Source organism: Cavia porcellus, unplaced genomic scaffold (assembly GCF_034190915.1).
Source record: "Cavia porcellus strain 051 isolate PalLab524CR breed Dunkin Hartley unplaced genomic scaffold, mCavPor4.1 scaffold_27, whole genome shotgun sequence".
Taxonomy (NCBI): Eukaryota; Metazoa; Chordata; class Mammalia; order Rodentia; family Caviidae; genus Cavia; species Cavia porcellus.
The window spans coordinates 51,003,326-51,030,772 of record NW_026947510.1 but is presented as its reverse complement, the minus strand read 5'-3'; the positions used below and the strand labels follow the sequence as shown (position 1 = coordinate 51,030,772).

The 27,447-nt window shown below is 37.1% G+C and overlaps 1 protein-coding gene across 3 annotated transcripts; it reads right to left on the bottom strand.

The window, feature by feature from the left end:
* Window positions 1-1,191: 1,191 nt before the first annotated feature.
* On the bottom strand, window positions 1,192-27,249 carry Fgfr1op2 (FGFR1 oncogene partner 2). 3 transcript variants are annotated; one of them, XM_003470456.5, is made up of 7 exons: window positions 26,733-27,249; window positions 14,384-14,532; window positions 12,006-12,123; window positions 10,713-10,855; window positions 7,840-7,953; window positions 5,256-5,369; window positions 1,192-3,194 (listed from the first exon to the last, which is right to left on the bottom strand). In XM_003470456.5, exons 2-7 carry the CDS (start codon window positions 14,516-14,518, stop codon window positions 3,057-3,059), a joined length of 762 nt encoding a protein of 253 aa, XP_003470504.1. In that variant the 5' UTR covers window positions 14,519-14,532; window positions 26,733-27,249; the 3' UTR covers window positions 1,192-3,056. The 3 variants fall into 3 exon arrangements, with proteins under 3 accessions (XP_003470504.1, XP_003470505.1, XP_063094492.1); XM_003470457.5 differs by lacking the exon at window positions 7,840-7,953 and having other exon boundaries at window positions 26,733-27,245; XM_063238422.1 differs by lacking the exon at window positions 1,192-3,194 and having other exon boundaries at window positions 7,812-7,953.
* Between the last annotated feature and the right edge of the window lie 198 nt (window positions 27,250-27,447).

Here is a 27,447-nt window from a genome sequence, read left to right as displayed (position 1 = left end):
CTGGCAGTCACAGCTGGATGAGCTTGAAGTTAATGAGAAGTCTGAGCTGGCGAAGTGCATCTGGGAGCCGTCCACATGCAGGTGCTAAAGTTCTGAGTCTGGGGGAGCTCACCGAAGAGCAGGGATACTGCATTCTAACAGGAGTAAAGACTGCACCTGGGGTCTCTCTAGAGCATTCAGAGGCCGGGAAGAAGACAGGAACAAAACAGGCTGGAAACCGAGCAGCCAGTCGGGGAAAAGGAAAAGGTCCCCTCAAATGCCAGCTGTAAATTCATCAATATTTTATTTTTAAAATATTGTTTTACTCTCCTAGTCAGAAAAGCTAATAGTATTCACTCAAAATTAAGTTATGGGTCTATGAGCCTCCATTTCTTCACTGAAGCCGTTTAGAAATAAAAAATTTAGAAGTTACTGTGATATAAAAGAATATCAAAGAATGTAAACATAAAGCATTTTATCTGTGAGGCTATGTAGTTTTTAGAACTATAATCCCTATTTAAAACTTTAAAACTTGACTAACGATGAATACATAATATTACATGTTTCTTAGTGCTGCTGTAACATACACCTACAGGCTGAGGGGCTTAAAATAATAGACATTTATTTTCTCAGTTTTTAAGACCAGATCCTATAATCAAGCAGGCTTGATTCCTCTGGAGGCGCTCAGGGTAAATCTGTCCTAGTCAGCTGGTGGCTAAGAGTCATTGGTGGTCTTTGGCTTGCATAAATCTCTGCAGGTCTTCATGTGGCTTTTGTTCTGTGTTTCAAATCTTCATTTAGAAAGGACACCAGGTCAGTGTATTTAGGGCCCGACCTAAATCCAAAGCCATCTTCCCCTGAGACAATTACATCTGTAAAGACTCTTTATTTCATTTAAAAAAAATGCATTTTATTTCAAAGTGAAAAAAAAAAAAAACAATTTCAAAACACATCCATCAGGGTTTATTTCTAGATACAGTCACATTCCCAGCTGCTGAGGATGCGGACTTGCCTCTTGTGGAACAGACACTTCTCATGCCACTACAGGTAAGCAGGCCTGAAGGGCAGAAATAAGTAGTTGCTGACCTGCTCCTAAGAAACAGAAGAACTTGTTGCTAAGTACTTGTTTTGTGGTAAGGAGAGACAAAAGGCCTTAAAAATAAACTATGTGCAAGAAATGTACACACTGTTCAAATGAAATGGGAAGCCATGCCAGTTTTAACCATTCATCTTTATTGATAAAACAGGCTCCTGATACATCCTCTCAGACATAAAAGTAAAATTCTGTCAAACAAAAACAAGGGGCGGAAAACTGTCCTAAAAACAGTAAATGTTTTCAATACTCAAGACTTAAAATTTATCTAAGGAAGAAGGCCAAGAATAAATTACCTGTTTACAAAAATAATCATTTATCAAATAAATGTTTTATAATAGAGCTGCCTCAGGGAATTGCCTCAGACTTAATCTCAACTGTGTAGCTTATTTCCTTTTATTTTTCCTTGGGATAACAACTCTTTGAATGAATATGCCGTTTAATTAAGGGATAGTTCCTAAAAACCTATAGAAAAGTTTAAAAATAAAAAAAGTCATTTCCTTAGAAAGTATCAATTAAGGCCTCTGAATGAGAAAATAAACCTAATATTTGGGCTACTAGCCCTTTTCTAATCAGCCCATTAACCTCAAACTTAGGATCAAGAATCTCTGCAGTGAAAAGTACTTTTGAATTTTACCATTATATGAAATAATACATAAAAATTACAAGAAGTAATATTTCTTTAACAAATTATATACTCAAAACTAAAATTTTCTGATTGTGCTAATTTTAATATGTATTTAATATAAATGAGTATAATATATTTGATACTCTTTTATCCTTTCATTCTACACTCACTACAAAATAAGAAAACGTTAGGTCTTCATTGGTGTTAAAGCATATTTCTGTATCTGGTAGCTTTTACGAGTTCATACACTGTATATTTAGTTTAAAAAAAAAGAAAATAAATACTTGTAAATTCATAGATTTCTACCTTCCTTTCCAAATGAAAGGTCAGAAGAAAAACCTTACAGATTATGAGTACCAGATGAAGTTTAAAAGTACATTCAGAATTTTTTTTCTGAAATTTGACTCCTTTTTGTGTGTCAAGAGTAATTAAGAAAAAAAGGGAGGGGCCCATGAGCCCGAGAAGTCCTGAATTTATCTTGAAAGTTTCCATACCTACCTTTCTGTATCAAATAATTCAACTCTTGTTAGCTAAATGAACCATGTAATATCCTTAAATAGGTATGGACCAGAAAAGACAAAAAAAAAAATCTCATTTTCACAATGACAAAGAACCAAAACTTATTCTTTCAAAGGAGTAGTTTAACCTACTAAATATGTCTATTATATGATCTTTCTTAGAAAGTAATTATTCCTTTTCTTTCATTCCTGAAATGATGTTTCATACATTTCAACATGTCTTAGACAACTGATAGCTAAGGATTAATTATGGTAAGTTAGCTAGAATTAAATTACCTCATTTATGGTACCAATGAAACATTCCTAGAGCCTTTAAACCTGAATTTTCTTTGACAAAATTTTAATGCGGAAACAGACAAGCAGTCACTTAAGTAGTAAGTCACACGGTGCATAAACAACTTGTTAATTCTGACACCAAACAGGAAGAATAAAATTCAGTATGCAGATTTCTTATTCATAAAACCATAGTGAAAACTTGTATTTTAAAACTGGAATAATTCTATGAATTCCCAAACATTTATTGGGATTCAGATTATATTTATATTATTCAGAGAGCAAACAGCACTACTAAAAGCTTCACATATTCAAGAGTCACTGTAAAAACTGTTCATTGGTTCACTAATTAACAGTGGCTCAGTTTCTATATTTGTGGGTTTTGGAATAAAGTTTACAACCATTAAATACACATTTTTTTTGTTGCTATCTCTTATTCAGTGCACTGTACATACTATAGAGGGGAAAAAAAGTGTTGACTAACGCTGAATTTTCTGTTCATTCATTCACTTGTCCATCAGTCCTGACAACGATGTGGACCCATGTACTCCAGATCTGGAGCCCTTCAGCTCTTTCTCAGACTCAAATCACTATTGGTCACTAATACTGACAAAGACGTACTTTCTGATACGTCATCCTTCCGAAGGTTCAAAAATGATTCTCGAGTTATTTGAAGGATCTCTCTCAAGCCTTTGTTTTCTTGCTGTAAGGAGGTAAGCAAAAATACAGTTGCAGTCACTCTCCATCAGGAAGTTACAAGAGGGCAAACATACTTTAAAAATCTAATCATATGAATGTTGAACATATAAAAAGTTCTGTAATTACATAAAACACTAAGAGACACATACAGCTGACAGCCTGAATCTAAACAAAACTTTAAAGAGGTGGGATTGTGCTCAATTGCTTCTACCACTTTAAAACCTCAACTATGAAAATGTGAGATGAAAACTCAGAAACTTGGGGCTGGGGATTTAGCTCAGCGGCATAAGCACCTGCCTTATAAGCAGGCGGTCGTGAGTTCGATCCCTGGTACCAATAAAAATGAAAAAGACAAAAAAAAAAAAAACTCAGAAACTGCCTTATTTTATAATCACACAAGAAGAAAACAACACGTAGATTTACAGTCATGTAACTCACAAAGCTAGTGAGTCACACCTGAGGAGTAGAACTCTCAGTACATTCGTACTTTTACGACTTTCCATAGTAGCACGGAATACACCACAAGCCACACACAATTTTTTTCTCCCTGGAATTTGAGAGCAGCAGGGCTGCCCTTGTGCGTGATACTTTCCAAGAAGGAAAGTCAGTGAAGGCATCTGGCACTATAAACAACTTTGCCCATTTGTCCCTCTTCTAGATTAATTACTGTAAGAAATTTGCAGGTGTTTATAAGTGATCTTTCATTATTTATTCTCTTCCATTAGCATCAATTTCTAAAACTGTGGCAAAACTGAATAGGTACAAACGACCTAGTTTGCAAAGTCAAAAATACTTACTCTGGCCTTTTTTATAGAAAAAGTTTGCCCACTCTTGTTGTACACAGAACACTGTCCATGCTCAGAAAGAAATCATTTCTGGCCCTCAGTAACCAATTTCCTGACCATCATTTTAAAATGAAACTTATTAAAATATGAAAGTCTACTCTTCTGACTTGAGTTATTGAACAACTTGTACTTCTGCTATCATAAAATGGAGAAAGACAAAGGCTTTTACGGTTCTTAGAAGAATAAGCATTTCCAAAAAATACCTGTGGATTAAAAACTGTATTTCCCTGTAACACTGTATCTTTAATAGACTGAACAAATTTTTCTAAATTACAAATTATTTAATTAATTTTTTTTGGTACTGCAGATCAAACTCATGACCTTGCACTTGCCAGGCAGGTGCTTATGCCACTGAGCTAAATCCTCAGCTATTTTTATGTTTTGGTCTTTTAGAGATAGGGTCTCACTATACAAACTTTGAGCTCACTTTGTAGCCCAATCTCATAATGATCCTCCTGCCTCAGCCTCCCAAGTGCTAACTATAGGTCAGTGCCACTACATCCACCTTAAATCACAAAATTTAACAAGTACACTCCTTTAGTGAAAAGGCAATACAGGAACAAAAATCAACTTTCTCAGTTTCTGGTATAAGTTACTAATAATCCTAGATTCTTATACTATGACACACATGGCTTTAAATCATAAACCTATAAAAACAGCAGCATCCTGATTAAGAAAAAGGGGAATGACAGAGAAGAAGCACTAGCATGTATCATGTTAAAGTACAAATTCCCTACGATGAATGTGATAATTATATATCTAAAATAGACCAATTAAAACAAGTTTGGGTAAATTTCATGAATATTTACATTTCAGGGCCGGGGATTTAGCTCAGCGGTATAAGCGCCTGCCTGGTAACAGTCATGTTTGATCCCCAGTACCAAAAAACAAACAAACAAACAAATAAAAAAGAATATTTATATTCCAAAATTAAACAACCCAAATTAAATTTTCTGAATAGTTAAAAAAAACAAAAACAAAACAAACAAGTAAAAACACAGCCAGCTGTGGTGGCACACACCTGTAATCCCAGCATTTGGGAAGACTGGTACAACCTCAAGGCCAGCCTGACCACATGGCAAGACCCTGTTTAAACACACACACACACACACACACACACACACACACACACACTAACATGCCCCAGGAAAGTATGGGGTATGTTTTCTGATGCAGGTTATATGGATAGCTTTCACCTACACTTAGGACTCAAAACTTACTTCAAGCTGAAAGATTCTTTCTTGTTCCTTGCAACCCTGCTGCTCGTCGATTTCAATGGCTTTTCTCATGACTGCTGCCATCTCCGTTATCTGGTCAACATGTGCCTGCAACTCCTGAAAAGAAAGGATGACAGTTGGAAATCAGCGGAATACTTATTTTACTTCTGGATCTTTTTTATAAAATCCATGGTGTTACCTAACATGAATGTATTATGCTTTTTTTTGTTTATTTTGAATGTAATATTCTTATATTGCAGGAATACAATATACATCCTGATATATATCCTGCTATAATACATAACAGGAATATAACAGATCACAACAAAATTTGCTGACCATGAATATGCTTGAATTAATTTCTATTAGGACTAGAATTAAGGCCAACGGCATAACGTAACTAAACCCGCTGCAAGTGACTTCGTCTACATTCCTCTCACCACAATGACCAGCACCTTTTCCTTCTTGCACCTAAATATACTACCACCACAATGGGAAAGATAAAGGTTATTGACAAATTTATTGTCTCCTCTGAAGTCTTCATGGTTTACAAATCTGTTATTACCCATGCCGTAAGTTCATCCCAATCCAATCTAGAATCTCTTTTATACTCTAATACTCCTGAGAGAGGGAGCATATCCTGCTCATACCTATTATTTAATGTTATGCCTATAACTTAGTGTTTGGTATGTAGTAAATATTGAGTAGAATGAACAGAATTCTTTTATTAAGTATTAAAATATTAAACAGCCTTCTTGGCCAATGCTGGAAATATAATTTCAGTCTGTTACACATTTTCCCATTCTCGATTCTTATATTTTTTGCTGGGCAGTGTGCTGGGCAACAGAAGCATGAAGCGTATTAGATACAGTCTCTGGCCTGAAGGACCTTCTAGTCTAGAGAGAGACAGACAAAAAAAGTAAAATCCACAGAAACTTGAGAATAATCTATCAGGAAACAGTACCTACAGACCAGTATTCACTGGCACTGGAGGTTAGCTCATTTTATTCAGGTCAAAACCTAAGTTCATAGTGAATAAAAATTCTTCACATAGACATCAAGTCTCTTAGCTGGCTGTTAACATTGTCTTCTTGTAAAAAGAAATGGAACAAGGCTTCTGAAGACCTACAAACTATTACACTGAAAGAAACAACGGAAAAAACCCTTTTGTGGGGTGCTGGGGAATCAAATCCAGGGCCTTGAAGATGCTAGGTAAGCACTCTACGTAGCCACACCCCCGCTTTATTTAATTTGGAACAAATCTGCTGGTCCTTATTTCATTGCTTTTGGTGCTGGGGACTGAACCCAGGGCCTTGAGCATGCTAAGCATATAGTCTAGCACTGAGCGTTTCCCCAGGAGAAACCTACATGACTGTTGTACTTCAGAAGAAGGTACGGTAAGTCATCTGTGCTGTCCAGTACAGTGCTATTAAAATCAAGTATGTTTTAAAATTCCATCCTTCAGTCACACTTACTACACCTATTAATGCTCAATGGCCATGTCTCATCGCATAGAGAACATTTCCCTCATTTACAAAGTTTTATCAATCTTGGATTAGGTTCTAATAGCAAAAATGATATCAAGACAAAATCTGTCATGTCCTGTAACATGTAAATATCATTAGACTCCTACTGTAAAGGGAACATAAGGCTTAAAAGCACGTATACAGATAACAGCAAACTGAATGTGCAATGAATCAAAATTTTAAATAGCAAGTTTCTTCAACTTATGATTTGTCAAAGCTACAGTTGAAAAATGAGTTTAAGAACTACATACGCAGCAAGTACTTCTTTGTTCTTAAAGTGAAAGAAAAAACTAATTTTTAGGGTAGAATCTGTTCTAACAAGATCAACAAATGAACAAAATCTAATAGTTCAAATGCAAAGTATTTTTATATGCCCAGTTAATGATTCATTTATTAACTATAAAATCGAGAAGAATCACAGAATTTTTAATGGGAATGAAAGACTTGTGATTGCAAAACTGTCACAAAAGAAGTGTCAGCAACATAATTCTTGAACTGTACTGAAATGCCTTTGACTTCTAACTTTGACCTAAGTTGATTTCTGCTTTACTCAGTAAAAGAACTGCCACGATCTAACTCTTTAAGTTAAAAACACAATGAGCAATGATACACTCAATTATAATGTCTAAATGAAAGTCATTTTTGCTTTATTTGTAAATGCAAACTAAAGGATTTTAAAAAATCTAAATGAAAACATTTCATTAATAGTCTGATGGACCAACATCTTCATGATTCAGGTTAAAATTCATGCCAAGAAACTATCACTGATGTCCAGAAGGAGAATAACTGGTTTGCAGAAACAAAATTTACAGCAATAATTAACAAGAGCTAATAAATGAAAAGCTGGGCTACATGTCCTTTAAAATCTATGGTCACATATTAATATGTATGACACAATTAATGACAAATTTAAAGTTTTCCACTGAACAGGCAGGGGAATCAAAAGCATTACATTCTGTTAATTGATTTATTTGCTGATCTAATCTGGCACAGAAATTCAATGTAAAAAAATGGGCCCCCCTTCCATCCACACCCCAAAGTTGACTGTTTTTTTAGGGTACATTCTGATTTGCTTCCAAGTGCCTCCTCTCGAGTCCATGCTGAGGTGCTTCAAGGATGTGTCGAGATGCAGCAAGGAAGAATCCTTCGGAGTTGTTACGATGTACCATGTCAATCTGTAGTACAGAGTCATTATAATGTTAATACGGATATTATCCGTAATTTAAGAACTGAATGAGTGTTAGTTCATGCGTGTTAGCCAACTGTTTTGAAATGTTTGTTTTTTTAAGATTTCCAAAAAGGCATCTGTTAAAAATGATGTAAAAAACAGGTGTTGGGATGAAAATAAATTCTATTAAACTTATTTATTTATTGTCTTTTTGAGACAGGGTTTCTCTATGCAGTTCAGGCTGACCCTGAGCATAATTTGTAGCCCAGACAGGCCTCAAACCTGCAGCCATTCTCCTGCCTCAGCCTCTTGAGTGCTGAGATTACAGGTGTGTGCCACCACACCTGGCAGTTCTATTAATTTTAAAGTGTGAACTCAAAAACTTCCCGGTGACAACAAAATTCTGTATTATAGTAGTTTCCAAAGGAACTCTTATTCCAAAATGGCACTAAATATAACTCTATTCGCTACCTCTAAGTATATTATAAAGTTGTTATTGTGTTTGGGCTTCTCAGAGCTCTAGTACCTAAACATATCCCAGAATCCCACACTTCTGTGCCTTTATCTTGTTTCTGCTTACTGAACCTAATCCCTATAATTAAAGAGTAAATTAATTTTCTTTCTTTCCTTGACATCTTTCCAGTTGCTCCTCATGAGAACTAAAACTGCTCTCTTAATACTGTAGTAGCAATTCATATTTCTACCTTACCTGCACATTAGTTTGTGTCTGCAGCTCCTGTAAACACTGCATTCTTGTATAGTAACAGAACTTATTCACCGTGTAATCACCGTAACGACTAACCCAGCGCAAGTGTGAATAAATGTTTAACTGAGTTAAAGTATCTCCTTTTTGGGAAAAATCAAAATCACAAACATTAATATGTATTAGTTAGAATTAATAACAAGTAACTGAATAATCATTTTATGGTAGGCAAGGTGAAGTCAATTTATATAATGAAATGGATGTTTTAAGCTATCTTAGGAAATGTTTAACTTTGCTAATTATAGAGTAACTGGTGAATATACCATCTAATGCATTTGTTTAATTATTCATTCATTATTTCTGGTGCTGGGGGGCCTCACACATGCTAAGCACTTGCTTTATCACTGAGCTACATCCGAATCCCCAGTGTTTTTTAAAAAACATTTTTCTTATTCTAAGCACATTTTAGTTATTGTATTTTCCTTAAATTTCAAATTTTGGGCCAGGGATGTAGCTCAGTGACATAAGCAGCTGCCTGGCAAGTGCAAGGTCCTGTGTTCTATTCCAGGACCAAAAAAAAAAAAAAATCAAATGTTGATTTTTCAATTTATAAGGACATTTTGAAATGTCTGAAGATTATATTTATCCTAACAATAATTTTAAGTGAACTCCTCTATATTCCTTTATCCAATTATTGTAATTAAACGTCTCACTTATAATGTATTTATTCAAAAGATCACCCCTTAAGAGATTCAAAAACCTCCATTTGGTTAACAGATGAATATTATAATTAGATACCAAGCCCAATTTTAATAACTTATTATTTTAACTGTTGAGACAAAGGTACCTAGTAAGTTCCCCAATATGTAAAGTTGTCACACAAAGAGCTATTCCCTAGATATTTAATACTTTAAGTAATCTAAAAACTGGGCTGGGATGTAGTTCTGAGGAAGAACACTTGCCTAGTATGCGTGAGGCCCTGGATTTGACCCAGCACTGCAAAAAAAAAAGAAGAAAGGAGAAAGAGAAATGGGGCGGGGAGGGAGACAGAGCAAGAGGGGGAGAGGGGTCTACAATGCCTTTCAATAATTGAGAAAGATAAAACTATGTCTTTTAACAATCACTAGTTCTTAATAATAACTCACCGTTATTCACTCAAATGATGGCCTATCCGCCATCTAGTTATCCATCCTAGTTATTACTGCAATCTAGTTCATTTTTATTTCATACCAGCAGTTAAAATTCAGTTTAAAATGTAACTGGAAAAGATTATTCTACTGGTTTCCTAACAGTTGCTAACAAAATGAGACATACCACAGGGAACAGACACAGGAATGACAATGAACAGCCGGAAAAGCACTAGTAGCTTCTTATCATGTCATACATATCTAAAAAAAAAAAGTCAACTGCTATGTCATAGTGAGGGAGAGGGCACATTTTAATAGGGTGCTTCTTTTCCTCTCCTCTACTCCATGGTTATTCTATTATAATCAGGATCATTAATAGTCTGTATGAATTAGCTTCATTCAGAAAACTGTGTTAAGAAAAAAAAAATCTACACTTAGTTACTTTCAGATTTTAAAAAAGGTTTTAGCATTTCAATTTTTGTTTTGCAACCACTGTCATTACACAAATTTATTGGAAGAAATACTTCTTAAAAGCAGATAATCTTATAAAAAAATTTAAGTTGAAAAACTTACCTTTATTTCCGAGTTTATTTTTAAATAAAACTATATACATTAAAGTGACTAACAATAAGTGTTACAATAAATTAAACAGCAAATAATGTACAATGAACAAGAAATGAAACAAAAAAGAAATTATTAATTAAAAAGATGAAATGTTCAGTATCAGGTTAAAATGGTTTTACTAAACATCTGGTTCTTTCTTTTTAAAAAATCTGATCACAGGGCTAGGGATATGGCTCAGTAGTAAAGCTCTTGCCTTGCATGTACAAGGTCCTGAGTTCGATTCCCAGCACCACACATACACAAACAATCTGATCACAAGTTAACCAACTGGCCTGTTTTTCACGTCAAATTCCCATTTTTAGAATGTATTACCTTGGAATGCTGTTCTTTCAGCTTCATTATTATACCCGGATCATCTTTTTTGCTAGCCATTAGCAATCTAAACATTTGTTCTCGATACTTGCTCATTATAAGTTCCAAGGCAGACTGATGTTCTTCCAGGGATGTACGCAATTCTATCAAGAATAACAGTGTATTTTATTCATATTTTAAAAGTACATAACATATTCTTTTCTATATTTATCAAAATATCAACTGCTTTAAAAAAAACACAATCCATAAAGGTCTAGCCATACAATGTAAAGGTCATCAAATTAATTCCCCAGTTTTTTTAAATGGTCATTTTATTTATTCACTTATTTTTTGAGACAGGGCCTGGCCACGTAGATCAGACCATCCTCAAACTCACAATCTTGTCTCAGTCTCTCGGGTGCTGGGATTATAAGAATGCACCACCATACCTGGTTTAAACTCACTGTCAAAGAACCATTTCAACATTTACTGAATAGCAATTAAATATCAGACAATGCTCCTGCTTATTAAAGAATATTAAAGGCCACAGAGCTTAGAACACAGCAAAGAAAACAACCTGTGATAAGAGCAGAGTGAACAGCTACTCAAGTATATTTAAGAAGTCTATGGGGAAGAAACTCGTGGAAGTTTCATAGAAGTCTCTCACTGAGATGAGACGACCTTAAGTTCCATGGCTGAAAAATGAAGGAATAACCATTCTAAGCAAGAGGCATAAACAAGGATGAGGCATTAACAATGGCAAGAACCAGGGGTTCGCAAAGGACAGCTGTGGGAAGCAGGGAAGAAGGCTGGGCACTGACTGACGGCCGCTGTATAAGAAGTAGGGTGTGCGAAAAGTTCCAAGCAAAAGAGTAGCATGATCAGATTTATTTTTGAAAAAGTTAATCAGATGCTTGTGTTAAAGGCTGATGGACAAGGGTAAGAGACCAGAATTAAGGAAACCAGTTAGGACTCTACAAGCGAAAAATTCTAAGCACCTACACTGGGGGCCAAAGCAGTGGAAATACAGAAAATGAAGCTAATTTGTTTCATAGATAAGAGCAATGGTATAAACTGGACATTATGGGTTAAAATCCAAGATGATGCCAAGCAAGGCAGACATTCACACACAGGACAAGATAAATAATAATAAATGTAATTTAGGCATATAGAATAGAAACGAGATTACTATGAGAAAGTAACTTCAGATGGCTGTTCTTCTACCTTGGAAAACATTAATTGTCCAAAACAGTATCACAACTGCAGATAAAAGTTCTCTTCTGAATTGCTATATACAGTAATAATATATCTTGCCTTTGTTTTCCTGTTGCAATTCTCTGATTTGTCTATTCTCTTGTTGGATTCCCATAACTAATGTAGACCGTGGTCGATGTCTTGCAACTTCATTAAGTTCTTGAATTTCTTCCTGATACTAATGAAAACATTAAAAAAGAACTTAAGGGGAGAAAAATATTTACAAATTTTTATCTGCTCTATGAATAAATATAAATAAATGAACAGCTTCTCCAAAAGTTAAGAGGTATTATGTGATCCATTGATTCTGCTCTTACAATGTATAAGCCCAAGAGAACTGAAAACATGTCTGCACAAAACCCTGGGAATAAATATTCACAGCAGCATTATACACTATAGCTCAATGGATAAACACAATGCACTACATCCTTCCAATGCAGTATTTTTGGGCAATACATGGAAATGAAGTACTGATACAGATGAATCTTAAAAATATTCTGTTAAGCCAATCACAAGAAGCTACATACTACTGTATTTTCCATTCATGAGAAAAATCCAGAATGTGCAACTCCACAGAGAAAGACTACTACTTGCTGGGGTATGGTGAGCAGAGGCTTGAGAGAAACTAATAAGAGACAAAGGGTTTGGGATGATGGCTGCACAACCTGTGAATATACTAAAATCCAATAAACTTTATGGTACATGGAGTTTATTAATAATAAATAAAAGAACGTGCAAAAAATGTAAAGATTTTGCTTCAAAAACTGAGAAAACCTAACTTTAAATTATACTTATTTACCTTCAAGGCATTCTTATGAGACACTTAGCAATGGATTCACTGTAACACTCTCCTCCTTTTTTCTTTTTCCTTTGGCTGTCACAGGGATTGAACCCTGAGAGACCAACCTATATCCTTGGCTATCTATCTATCTATCTATCCATCCATCCATCCATCATTTGGAGACAGGATCTTGCTAATTGCCAGGCTGATCTCAAAACTGCAATTGCTTTGGCTTCTGGAGTGTCTAGGATTACAGGCATGTGTCACTGGGGCTAGCACACTCTTGGTTAACTTCAGATGTCAGATTATGTTTTTAAAAAACAAGTCAATACCAGGCATACGTTCACTAGATTGCCTGAGCTGAACTGAAGTTACAGAGGTAATTTGTTTAGGGCAACACAGTTGCAAAACAGATCAAACACATTTGTTCCACTATTTCTACAGTTCTGTCAATAGCATTAATCCCAAGGTTGCTTCCTTTCTTTATAAAATGAGTCAATTTCAAGAGTTAGCTGTGAGAATTTTCCCATCTAATTTCCATTATAGTATCAGAGATCATCTGGTTTTCTTAAAAGTTGAACATTTTAATCTCAGCACTCAGGAGGTGGAGACAAGAGGATCATTGCAAGTTTGAGACCAGCATGGGTTACAAAGTGAGCTCAAGACCAGCCTGAACTGCATAGTGAGACCCTGTCTCAAAAAAATCAAAAGCAAGCAAACAAAAACTAAAAAGAAAAACCAAAGAACAAATGAAACAGAACAGAGTTGAACATTTTATCAGAGGAAGGCTTATACTCCATGGCTCACTAGAGAACTCTGAGACACACAGTACAGCAAGAAGTATTTAGGACGCTTTTAACAAGAAGTGAAATGCAGTCTTTCTTTTCTTTTTTTTTTTTTTTTTTACATTCTTTCTTTTTTAAATGACAACATTAAATTAAAAATAAGGTAGGCAGTATACATGCAGTAACTGCAAAGGGTACAGACCATTCAATAGTGCCTAACATTATTTTTAAAAATGATGTGATTGTTAAATAGAATCATGTAACACCTTTTATAAGGAAAACCATAAACATTTCTACATTATGTAAGATAGTGTAAAATGTGTGTTAACATTAGTAACAAGTATCTGGTCTTCATCAAATGCATCTAGACATAACTAATTTATTTTCTAAACTCAGATGTGCATCTCTGTCAGAAAAGTGATCAAATTTAGCTGGGCACACTGGCACAGACCTGTAATCTGAGCTATTTGGGACACTGAGAGGAAGCCTCAAGTTTAGGGCTAGCCTGAATAAGCTGCAGGGACCCTATCTCCAACTAAAAAATAAGAAGAGATGGGGGTATAACTTAGAGGTTCAGAGTGTGCTCTTAAGTTCAATTCCCAGAAACGAAAAAAACTCCTCAAAACCCCAAACAACAAACAAAAACCCACAACAACAACAAAAACCTTAAAGGTTTCAGAATATATACACATTTACATGCCACTTGAACATGACAAAATTATACCCTAAAGTAAAATATACAAGTGAAGTCATGCTGAAATCTTACACAACTTTAAAAAATTCCTAATTTAGCAGTTGCTCACAATTTAAGCAACACACAAAGGTCAGGGACAGCTTCTTTAAATGGAATCAGCAAGAAAGAAACAGCAAACCTGCTTCATTGCTTCCACTCGCTTGTTGAGAGCTGTGGTTTGCTCGATGAGAGACTCTGCTGCATCATCGTGATCTCGCAGCCTTTCAACAAGGGCTTTAGCGTCAGCAAGTGCCTTCTCTATTGTGCAACTCATTTCTAAGGGAACACCTGTAATTAAAATGAAAATCGAAATCAAGATGCCACATGAGCATGCTGCATTCTAATTTCACGTTAACACAGATATGCTTCTTAAGCTTCATTTAAGATTGTTCTCTCACTGCTGGCATCCTGGGATTACCAAAACCTGAAAAGGACAGGGCAACAAGGACAACAACAACAAAGAAACCACAGATGCGAAAAACCTTGATAAAATCCTCTACCGAAGACTATTTGAACTGATAAAGCACTCAGGATACAAAAATCAGTAGCTTTCCTATGTATCGAGTATAGATTTACTAAGGAATAAATCATGGAATTAATCATGTTCTCAATACACACACACACACACACACACACACACACACACACACACACGGGAAGATAATCAACTAAAGAAGTGAAAGACTCCTACAGTGAAAATCATAGAACACTAGTGAAAGAAATTGAAAAGTTCAATATGGAAAGAGTTACCATGTGCATGGATTCAGAGTGAATTGCTTGAAAGTCCACACTTCCAAAATGACAGACGCACTCAACATTAATCCCCATCAACATACCAATGATACTTTTTACAGAATTGGAGAAAACAATCCTATAATCCTTATGGAAGCCATAAGAACCCAAGTAGTTAACACAATCTTGGGCAAAAAGAGCCACGATGCGTTAAAATAGCTCAACTCCTGACTTCAACACATACTACAGAGCCACAATAACCACAATAGGATGACAATAAAAACAAATACACAGACCTAGGGAACAGACTAGGGATCCCAGGAAAAAACTCCATAGTCCACAGCAAACCTCCTGAATTGGTACTTAGAGACTTCAAGATTTTAATTTCAAAATCATGTCCTGAAAGAATTCATAACTATCTGAAACTTACTCTGAATTTTTTTTCTTTCTAAGTTTTACCTAATGTTGTATTGTTGCAGGCAGCTGAGTTAGTTAAAAATATTATGAGCAGTGAGACAGGGCTAGGTCCTCGCTGGAGCCAGCACAGGCACCGGTCCTGCTGTGGGCCAGGCCTCAAAACAAAAGACCATACAAATGCACCCATATCCTGGGACTGATACCCTAAAGAGTTCCCATCTCCTTACGAAAGAGTCACAGCTCTGTAAGAATGCCCACTTTTCTAGGTGATTCACTTCCCCATTTGTCCCTTATGTAATGTTTTATCTGAACTACTGATCTTATTGGCTAACTATAGTTATGTCCCACCTTATGCCCATCTGCCTTGTGGTTCCTAGTCTTCCCCCACCTTGAACCTGATAGAACTGTGGGGGACTGGCGGCAGCTGAAAAGATAAGAAGTCTGAAATATAAATGACCTTTATTTTGAGAATGCAGGGAGAGACACCCCGACCCCCCGGGGCGCGGCATCTCCATCCCAAGGTCAGCGATCTCTCCGTGGAACATGTGGAGTGGGGGCCTATATGTAGCTTAGGTTAGGGGTGGTGCCTGAGGGGGGCATTAGGGATGCACAGGTAGCCCATTGGCACTAGTTTGGCGCCAGAGGTAGATTCCTAGGGGTGGGGGAGATAGAGCTCCTTGGCTTCACTGGCTACAGTGTCCTGTCTGGGCCAAAACCCTTTCAGAACCCACGGTTTTACTCTATAAAAGTCCCCAGAAAAGACAGCCCCTGGCAACTCGCTGGGACCCCTTCTGTCTCTTCTCTTCAGATAGAAGCTTTCTTTCTCTTAATAAATATACCTCCGTTGTTCCTAAAAATTCATTCTTCGGTTTGAGAGAACACAAACTCTTGGACATAGTAGGTTGGGCACTTCATTCCCCTGTATCAGTATGAGCCACCCTTTCTTTAGAGTTGTCTTAAAAAAAACAACATCCCTAGGCCAGAAGCTACATCTACAGAAGTTAAGTTAAAACTGTGGGACAGAGTCAAGTCAGAGCCATAAATAAATGAACTTTGGAAAGAACTTTGCAGTACAATCCGGCCACTTTGCAGTACTAGAAACTGATGCCAGGGTCTTTGCATGGAGTTATAGCTCTAGTTCCTGCCTACCCTCTTTTAAATTTCAAGACAGTGTCTCCATAAATCATTTAAATTTTCCAGCCAGGGCTTGAACTTTTGATCTTTCTGCCTCAGTGTTCAAGAGTCTGGGACTGCAGGTATGCAGCACCACACCCAGGTTGGTGCAGTTATTCTGGAAAAACAGAACAGTGTGATAGCTCCTGAAGAAGTTAAACATATGAGCCAAACATTTTACTCCTAGATACAAACCTAGAAAATGAAAATATTCACAGTAGCCAAATATTAGAATTAACCCAAATGCCGTTCAACTGATTCATAAATAAAATGTAGTGTATTAATACAGTGGAACATTTGACAGAAAAGAGGAGGAATGCTGTCCTGACCCATGCAACCACACGAACGGTAATTGGCAAGCCAGGCAAAGTCACAGCACTCACAGGTGCTGACCACATGTTATGTAACTCCGTTTATATTAAATGTCCAGGAGAGGCAAATCCAGAGAATCTGAAAACAGGTTAGTGAAATGTCTGGGGCTGAGGTGTGGCAGTGGGTGGGGAGGTTGGGAAGAGGTAAGGGAATGGGATGTGATTGCTAATAGCCTACAACTTCTGTTTTTCTTCATTCCCTCCTTCCCTTCTTTCCTCTATTTCTTTCTCTCTTACCTACCTTCCTTCCTCCCTCTCTCTTTTCTTTCTGCAATACTGGGAGTTGAACCCACAGGGTAGGTTTGAATTTGACGTCCTCTTGCCTCAGCCTCCCAAGTACCAGTCTATTGTTTCTTTATGGAGTGATTAATACGTCCTAAAATTTATTGGTTGTGCAACTCTGGGAATACAGTGGACTTTCAAGTTACAACCAGTCATACATACGCACAACTTGGGTTACGATTGTAATTTTAGGTTTAATCTATGACAGAAGTCTTGAGTCATGACCTAAATGCTGGCCACTTGTGTGGCTGTAAATGAAGACTCATGACGCCAAGAAACGTATGTAAATATACATAATCAGTCTGAGCCCAGATGTGCATGTTTGTAGACATGATTTCAGTCAATGCTTTACATAACCACGATTACTGCTATCAGAATGACTCCCCCAAAAGCTAGAAAAGTTAAGGAAGAAAGGGAAGGTAAAGAAAGCAATCACAATTGAAATGCATGTGATTGATCTTGCTTATATGTACAGCATGTTCAAATCCACCATCTCGATAATCTTAACCAAGTAAAGACTTGTATCAGGCAGCTAATGTTGCTAAAGGTGTTAGTCAAATTAGTAAGTCACGATCAATAATTTGTGAATCTATAATTTGTGAAAAAGCTGGGGTTATAAATGCAGATAATCCAGAAACAAGTAGTAATAGTGAAACATTTTGTGCCTGTACGGATGGTTTTAAAGTGAGAACTTAAGCTTATAGCATAATTAGGCATAGTGAAGCAGCCAATGCTGATAAAAGGGCTGATGAAAATTACATGTCACCTGGAAATGATGACACAGATAACACTGATACAAATGGCCTTTTCTTGAAGAAAATGCCCAAGAAAACATACATTACCCAGGAAGATAGAAAATGCCAGGCCACAGATAGGCTATCCTCACTGCTACGTGCCAATGTGAGTGGGGACCTCAAGATAAAGCTTCTCTTGGTTCATCATTTTGAGGTCCCTGGAGTGTTCAGAAATCATGAAGTCATGAAGAACAGGCTAGGAGGAGTCACATGGAGATCCAATGCAAAAGATAGGTAACAAGAGCACTTTTTCTTGAGTGGATCAGGGATGCTTTCTGGCCTACTATTAAGAAATACCTAGAGGACAAAGGTTTACTACTCAAGGCTTTCCTCGTCACGGACAACATTTCTGCTTACTCACAAGATTTGGAGGAATTCCCGTGGCTCTCAGTCGAGTTCCTCTCACCTAATACAACTCCTCTACTGCAACCTAGGGACCAGCAGGTTATAGCTAACTTTAAGAAGCTATACATGACCGAACTGTTCCTGACGTGCTTCCAGATGTTCTCAGATACAGATTTAACTCTTAATGAGTTCTGAAAGGAACATTATAACATTCTTCCTGTGGGGTTAATTGAGAAATCTCTAAGGACACTGAGATCTGCTTGGAATAAAGTATGGCCTAAAAGTATACAGGGGAGGGACTCTGGAGGCTGTGTGGAGGACCTGCGGTTGATGAGACTGCCGCTAGAGCGGAGCCCACAGGCTTGCAGGTAGACAGTGGCAATGCTGAGGCACTGGTGGAGGACCACGCAGAGGAACTGTCTCCAGAGGAACTCCAGCAGCTTTTGGCAAGGCTGAGGAGCTTTCTGAAGGGGGGGGAGGTATCAACAATCAGCATAGCGAAGTTATTCCTCAGAGATAAAGGAAATCCTTAACAAATGGACAGAGCTATAAACATTTGTAGGGAAGACCTGCCCAGATAGAGAAAACGCCAATCGTGGCATTCATTTGCTTAAGGACAATGTTGTCATGTCCTACTACAGAACAGCGTTAAAGGAAAGACAAAAACAGACAACCTTACACCAGTTTTTAGTTCTGAAAAGGTTGAGACCTAGTGACCCAGAGGCAGGTCCTAGTGGGCTACAGACGCTTCCAAGGAGAGACAGGACACCAGAGAGCCAGATTCCTGATGCTCTTACGGAAGAGGACTATCCTTCCAGACGATAACCACCTTCCATTTCACCCTCCCTTTCTGCAAGCCAAAGATGTCAACTTGAATGGTGAGTACAGTATAAAATTGTTACTTTTGGAAAATTAGGCACATTTTATAACTTTTTGGAGAATACACTAGGAAAATTATCAGTGTTTCTGCTAAATTACACACATCATACAACCGTTTTTATTATGAAAAGGTGGATTAAGAGGTACTTTGGGAGGTTCAGAATGTATTACAGGTACTGCCATTATTTCACATGGAGAAAAAATTTTGACTTACGACCAATTTGAGTTACAACCAGCCCTTGCAAATGCAATGAATTTGTGAAGTCAAAGGTCCACTGTATACTAAAAACCATAAAACTGTACACTTTAAATAGGTAAATAGTGTATGAATTATAACTTCAATGAAGCTATTTTTTTAAAGCTGAAGTGGCACAGACTTCACTGAAAATTACCAGGAATGAAGGAGCATTATGTAAAGATAAAAGGAACAATTCATGTTGAAGACATAAGAATCCTAAATGTACATGCACCTGGCTAGAGAGCTTCAACACGTTAGAAGCAAAAACTAAAAGAATTAAAAGTAGACATATCCATAGTTTCTGCTAAAAATTTCAATACTACTTTCTTAGTAATTTATAGAACTTTCACACAGAAAATTACCATGGATATAGATGAAACTAGTATTATCAACGACAGTGACTGAATTAGCATTTATGAAATGCTAAAACCAGTAACAGCACAGTATAGTCTCCCTCTATGGTTTCACTTTCCATGGTTTCAGTGATAAGCAACTGTGACCCAAAAAATATTAAAAGGAAAACTTATAAAGAACTTAAGTTTAAAGCTGCACACCATTCTGAGTAGTGTGGTGAAATCGTGAACCATTCCCGCTCAGGATGTGTATCACTCTTTGTCCAGTGTAGCCCTGGTGGACAGTCACCCACCTGTTAGTGACTTAGTATCACTAAGTTATCAGATTGAATGTCACGGTATTGTAGTGTTATAGTTCAAGTAACCCTTATTTAATTGTAGGCCAAGGTTACCGAGATCTGTAATAAAAATGAACATTCTCTTTGTGAAACTGTGATGAAGAAAGTAATTTGTGCTTGCTTTTTACTGTCATACTCAAACTCACAAAAGTTACAGCCACAGTGTTTAATAAGTGCTTAGTTAAAAAGGGAAGAGGGACCTTGGCTCAGTGTTAGAGTGCATGGTCTTGTATATGTGAGGCCCTGTGTTCAATCCCTGTGCTCACCAACCAACCAAAGTGTTATATAAAGACTTGCTTTCCAATCCTTTGGGTCTTCAATGTCTCTGCAAAAGCTCACGTGTGGAAGGCTTGATCTCAATTCAGTAGTGTTCAGAGAGAGAGTGGGGCTTTAGGACCTGCTGCTCAGGAGAGCTGTCAGGAGGTGGCGGAACCTTCAGGAGGAAGCAGGTCACTGGGGCTGTGCTCTTGTGACTTTGTGTCCAGGCCCTTCCTCTCTCTCCCACCATGAGACAGCAGCTGTGCTCTACCATGTGCTCCTTAACAATGACATTCTGCCCTGCCACAGGCCTACCAGCACTGGAGCCGGCCAACTATGGGCTGAAACCTCTGAAACCGTGAGCCAAATTAAGCTTTTTCAGAGATATATTTTTTGTTTTGTTTTGCTTTCTTGGTACTGAGGACTGAACTCATGACCTTGTGCTTGCCAGGCAGGTGCTTATGCCACTGAGCTAAATCCCTGGCCCTATCACAGATACGTATAGGAAAAAACATGGTATAAATATCAGGTTAGTACTGTCCAATTTCAGGCACTCACAGGGGTTCTTGAAACATACTTTCCACAGATGGGGAGGGGGGACTACTATATACATTATTTTGAAGTGTACATGGGACATTCAGTAGGATAGATTATAAAACAAACTAACAAATTTGAAAGGAGTACAACTATGAAAATGATGATTTCCTATCACATTAGAATTAAGCTAAAAAAATAACATAAAGCTGGGTGTGGTGGCTCACGCCGGTAATCCCAACACTCAGGAGGCTGAGGCAGGAGGATCATTGTGAGTTGAGACCAGCCTAGGCTATAAAGTGAGCTGAAGGCCAGCCTGAAAATGCAGAGAAACTCTGTCTCAAAAAGACAAAAAACAAAACAAAAAAAAAACCCAGATAATAAAACCTTCAAATATCGAGAGGTTAAACAAGAAACTTCAAATAAGCCATGAATAAAAAAACAGAAATTTCTGGAAATTAGAAGAAATTTTAATATAAATAAACAAAAATACAAGATCTCAAAAATTTGACACGAAGGAAACTTACAGCTTTAAAAACTTCTATCAGAAAATTAGGAAAGTCTAAAATCATTTATATGAGTATGAAGAAAAGGAGAAATCAATAATAAAATCAACCCAAAGTAAACAAAAAGTAATAATGATAAGGAACAGCAAAATAACATCAATGAAATTAAAAACAGGAAAGCATCAGAGATAACCCAATGAAATCAAAACCTAGTTCTGTAAAAAGATCAATAAAATTTATACATCTCTATCAAAACTGACCAAAGGGAGAAAAAGACTTAAATTACGAGTGTCAGGAATAAAAGGATAACACTGCAGAACCCTAATTCATTCAAGGCATAAGAGAATGCAAAAAAAAAAAAAAAAAAAAAAGAAAATCCACACACATGAAATGAGTACCTTAAATTAAGTGGATTAATTGCTCAAAATCCAAAAATTATGTAAAGTCACATCAGAATTGATACTACTAATAAACATAAATATTAACTATATAGGAGTTATTTAACTATTAAAGTCCCATTTAACTATTGTAGGCCTTGTAATTATTTAAGAAATTGAGTTTGTAGTTTAAAATATCCTACAAAAAGTCTCCACACTTGGATGGTTTCAAAGATAAATTCTAAAGGATATTTTAAAGAAATAAAATCAGTATCACACAATTTATTTAAGAGAAGGGAATGTGGTACTTTCAAACTTATAAAATGATAACAGCATTACTGTGATACCAAAACCACAGGAAAAACAAATCATAGACCACTGTCTTTCATGAGTATAAATGCAAAAATTCTCAAGACAATATTAGCAACTCCAATATAGTCATACTAAAAAAATACAGCATGATCAAGTGGGGTTTTCCCCAGAATACATGTCTGCCTCCCCTATCACTGTAGTCCAAAGCAAACACTTGATCCTAACAACTGGTCTGTTATGAAAAATTCAACATTTTTTCATAAAAACTTTCTGGAAAGCTAGAATGGAAGGGGAATTCCTCAAACTGAGAAAGGGCAGTTACAAAAAACCTATAGCAAATGCCACACTTAATGATGAAAGAATGAATACTTTCTCACTAAAATTAGAACAAGTAAAGGATGTCCTGGTCACCAATCCTATTCAATATACTAGTGTAACAAAGAAAGAAAGAATATAGATTAGAATTTGTAAAAAAAATTTTACAGCTAGTATATGATTTTAGCAGTTCTGTAAGATACAAGCACAAAAATCGACTGGTTTCTGTAAAACAGCAATAAAAAACTAGAAAACAAAACCCCCCAAAGCAACACATTTGTAACAACTTTTAAAAAAACAAAAAACTTCTTGAAGTGAAACAAAATACAAATACGACGTGTATGCTAATAACTACAAAATGCTAATTAAAGAAACTAAAGCACCCTCAATAATGTAGAAACATTATGTTCAAAACCTGGGAGATTCAACACAATAGAGATGTCAGTTTTCTACAACTGATCTACTTAACAGATTAATGCACTTTCCAATCAAAACCCAGCAGAACTTTTGCAGACATACACAAGGTTATTGTAAAATTTCTGTGGAAACCCAAAGAAACTGGAATAAACAAGACAATTTTAAAAATAAAAGTTTTGAAATAAAGTTGAGTATCACAGTACCGAATTTTAAGATTTAAAGCTACAGTAGTGAAGATAGTTGTGATGACAGCAGAAACCCTGAAACGGGACCACAGAAATACAGCCAATGATTTTTGAAAAGGTTGCAAGGTAAGTCAGAGGAGAGATGTCAGATTTTGCAAACAACTGGCGTTGGAAGAACTAAGCACCTATATGCCAGAAAACTAATATTTGCCCATTTTATACAAAGATTAACTGAAAATGCATCATAGATCTAAATATAAAATTAGAAAATATAACACTCCTGTAAGAAAAACAACAGAGGACAATGTCTATAACCTGGAGTAAGACAAAGATTTTTTTTTAAGACATGATATTGAAATTGTGACCAATAAAAGAAAAATTCGATGAACTGGACTTCATCAACATCACAAACTTGCACAGGAATGAATACGGCAAAGATGTCTAAAAAGACAAGCTTAAAGAGAGGAATAAAACGTTTTCAAATTATATTAGCTGTATCTAAAATAAAAGAATCTCTCAAAACTAACAATAATTTGTGTTTTAAAATGAGCTAAAGACCTTAACAGATATATGGATGGGAAATAAGCGCGTGAAAAGATGTTCAACATCATTAGCCATTAAGGAAATGCAACTAAAACTGATAAGATCCATCATAATCCTGTTAAAATAACTCTTTGCCTATCTCTTCATTGACCCCCCCCTGCAATTTTAATAGTTGTAAAATAAACTGTTGCTATGTGGTATTTCAAGTCGCCATTTTTTTCCAAAATTGTTTGACCTATTTTTAGCCTTCTTTCCAACCTAACTGAATCCAAATAGCCCTCTACAGTAGTCTAGAATGACAAACAATCTGCTAGGTAATAATTTTAATTAAGTCAAATCAGTGGTAGTTCTCTTACATTTTCATTTAGGCACCAGAACAAGTGCTGTTCGCTTTTCATGAGTGAGAAAATAGATTCAGGGAATCCAAATAAAAGGAGCCAAGCTATGACAGAGCCAAGCTAATACCAGAAATAGAACTTCTCATCTCCAGTTGAGCATTTTATTCTTGAGCCAAGCTTGATCTCCAGAGTCCTATTTGCTTTCACCTACAGGAAAATGGTCTTGACCTCTCTAGATGGAAAAACAAAGCAATTTCCCTGACCCTACATCAGAATGGTACTTCCAAGATATTAAAAAATTTTCCATTTCAAACCAGCCCCAAGAAACAAATGGAAACGTACATGGAGGAAATTTTCAAGGTAACAACATTTCAAGTATTTTTTTATATAACTAATTAAAAACTCGCAACTATTTTTAACAAGGCATCTGTTAATTAAGCAATGGATGTTTACTCTTAGGTTTTTTTAAAAAAGTTGTAAACAATTGCTTTAGAAAACATTCTCTAGGCTGCATAAAAAACCACTACTACCAAATTTAAAATTTATTTTGTAACTATGAAGACATCTATTCAGGGGAAGGAATTATAACAGCAAATAATTCGAAACATAATTTTATTAACATTTTAGAAAACCAGTGATGTTTTTGGAAAAAGAGTTTCTAAGCATTTGCATGTTCATTTCCTGTATGTGAAACCACACACAAAAAGTTTAAAATATATTATGAATTTACTTTGCCATCGGTTTTGAAAAGTGCTTCCCATCGTTTTTTGGGTAGTAACTGGAGTGAGGATGTAGTTTTCCAATCTCCCTGGTATGTTACAAATTCTTAAAAACACATTCTAGTTTTAAAAAAAGGAATACCTCTATTTTCAATCTATCTTCCTATTTTTATAGTGCTTGTCCTAACTGGTCACAATACTTACATAATCTTCTCTAGGTATGTCCGAATTACGGGAGACTTTTTTAAAACAAAGTTTGTATTTTTTTCCCCCTCCCATCCCAAGTGACTCTCGCCCACTTTGTCAGACTCCTGACAGATGGCAGGGAACATTGTGCTACTGATAAAAAAGAAACCACCACCCACCCAAGACAGCAAATACCAGCTGTTTAGTTTTAGATTTTGGTTAAGAAAATTTTAAAGAAATTCAAGTCTCTTGAACCATGGGTTTTCTTTATCTACAAATTAGCTATCCTGTGGCTAGCTGGACCCACACAAAGATACTGTAACTACTAACACACCATATATGTGTTTATAGTTGTCAACAATCTAGTTTCATTTAAAAAATTGTATTGTTCAGGCTATACTAGTAGACAATATTATCTGGCACCTGAAAATAGAAAAATAAAAGGCACAGATATGTCTTTCAGAGAAATTTATAACCTTAATTAATCAAGAAAGAACACAAATTGCACATAAAAATAAGTATCTTATACAGACATACCACTATTTAAAAACACAAATTTTTCAGTTTTCTTTCACTGTTCTTAAAAAGGGTGGAATTAAAACATTTAGAGCTTTACGGAGCAGCTTTCTAAAGAAGATGAATTCTTAAAGTTGGAAGCAACTGATCTGGGAAGGATGCTGGAGGATTTCATTAATTTTTTGGTATTGAGGACTGAGAACCCTAGAATGCTCTACAACAGAGCTACATCCCCAGCCCGTTCTATATGGAGAAAGGGTCTGGGTTGCCCAGGTGGGACTGGAATTTGAGATGTTCCTACCTCAGCCTCCCTTCGTGCTGGGATCGCAGAGAAGCAACTAGTTTACGCTGGAGCACATAAAAAAAGGCTAAATATAAGCTGCATATACGTATGTTCAAATACTGAATCTAACCTACGGCCAGCGAGTCTGAAAAGTTCACATACAGCAAGCATTGTCTGTAGCCTAAAATGCAAAATCATTTAGAGGGATTTTTTTTTGTTATTACATATAATCTCAAATAACAAAAGTAAAATTAATTGCATATGAGTTAGGAGTGCAGGGTCGCTCATAGTCAAAACAGAGGAGAGGACTTTAAGCTAATATATAGGGCTCCTTCCGGCTCTAAAAGTCTATGGTTTTAAGGGACTAAAAACTCCTGTGGTAGTTTTTCTACATGTATACAAAAATAAAAATAAATGTTTGCTATACACCAAGCATTGGACTACTGATGAATCATGATTCTAGACTCAAGTTTAAGCTGGCAGAAGAGACATAATAGCAAGTAATACATCCTAATAAATACTGTAGAACTATCTCAGGTGCTTTGGGCACAGCTGTAATATGACTGGTGGTGGTAGGAGTCTGAGAAGATAATCACCTATACACTGGGTTTTCACAGACGACAAAACAAGAGAAGGAAATACTCTGGACAGGTGCATACCGCCACCTACAAAGTACAGACTTGTGGAAATGGAGGGTATGTCTGGGGAAAATCAGTAGTCTGGTATGGGTGGGTATTAAAGTTTTTGGGAAATTAAAGATAACACTAAAAAAGTAAAATATGATTGAGACAGACAGCAGTTCGAAACGACTTGATATGCTTAACGATCTGAACTTGATTCTGTCAGTAACACTGAAAAAGTTTGAGGCGAGATAAAAACAAGTATTTCAGAATGCAAACTCTGTAAACGATGACGGTGGGAAAACAAATTTGGGGTGGAATTAGGGCAGTCGCAACAGTTTTGGAGAAAGATGAACTTAATACAATGTGAACGGAAATACAGAGCCGAGGATTATTTCTAGGCTCCTAGTTTGCGTATGTCAGATATTGAAGTCATCAGAGAAGGAAAAAGATATACCTTTTGGAAGGCAGTTTGAAGAAAGACGGAATGGCTCTCTGTGTCAAATGCTGCCAAAGGGTACAGTGAAGACTGAAGAGGGTCTCTCCTCGCCCACCCTTCACGGTGAGGTCTCGGGTGAGTAAGGCAGGCAGAACACAGACACGGAAGGTGTGTCCACAGGGGCAGGCTGCTCACGAGACCCTGCGCCTCGGTTCCGGACAGCAGAGCTCGCGCTGAACGCGGGAAGGGAGGTCCGGCTCCCCGGAGCGCACCGCACCGGGGAGGCGCGGGCGAAGGAGGCTGCAGACCCGCCCACGGCCGCTCAGTCCTCGGATTCCTCTCACTCACTCCGCTCGGAGCAGTGCCTCGCAGCCGTCAGCTGCCTCCGCCAAACGGGACCTGTGCACCCAACGGAAGAGACTCTGCGCCCTTGTTCCGCTGCTCCAGCGAGGAGACGCAGAGCCGGGCCACAAAGCGCGGAGAGGCTAACGAGGAACCGGAGGGGCTCTGCCCCAGGCCCGCCCGGGGGGAAACCTCCGCTGACCGCCTCCGACGCGCGCTCCCGGAGCGCTTCAGCCTCGCGAGACTTCCTCTCGCGAGGGGCGGGTCTCTCCGCCGGCCCTCCTTGTGTATCTAGTGCCAGGCTTTTTTGCTCAGCCTCTCGCGAAGTCTCGCGTAATTTTCCAGGGGAAACCGGCGTGGGTGGAGAGGCCGAGAAAGGGAGGTGGGTGGG

Bases quoted from the DNA above. Each gene is read 5' to 3' on its own strand.
- Fgfr1op2 (XM_003470456.5), bottom strand. From the start codon at position 14,518: ATGAGTTGCACAATAGAGAAGGCACTTGCTGACGCTAAAGCCCTTGTT. The intron at 7,954-10,712 runs GTAATACATTCT...TCTGTACTACAG, and splicing joins TGAAAGAACAGCATTCCAAG to ATTGACATGGTACATCGTAA. The intron at 5,370-7,839 runs GTACCCTAAAAA...CTTTCTTTTCAG, and splicing joins ACTTGGAAGCAAATCAGAAT to GAGTTGCAGGCACATGTTGA.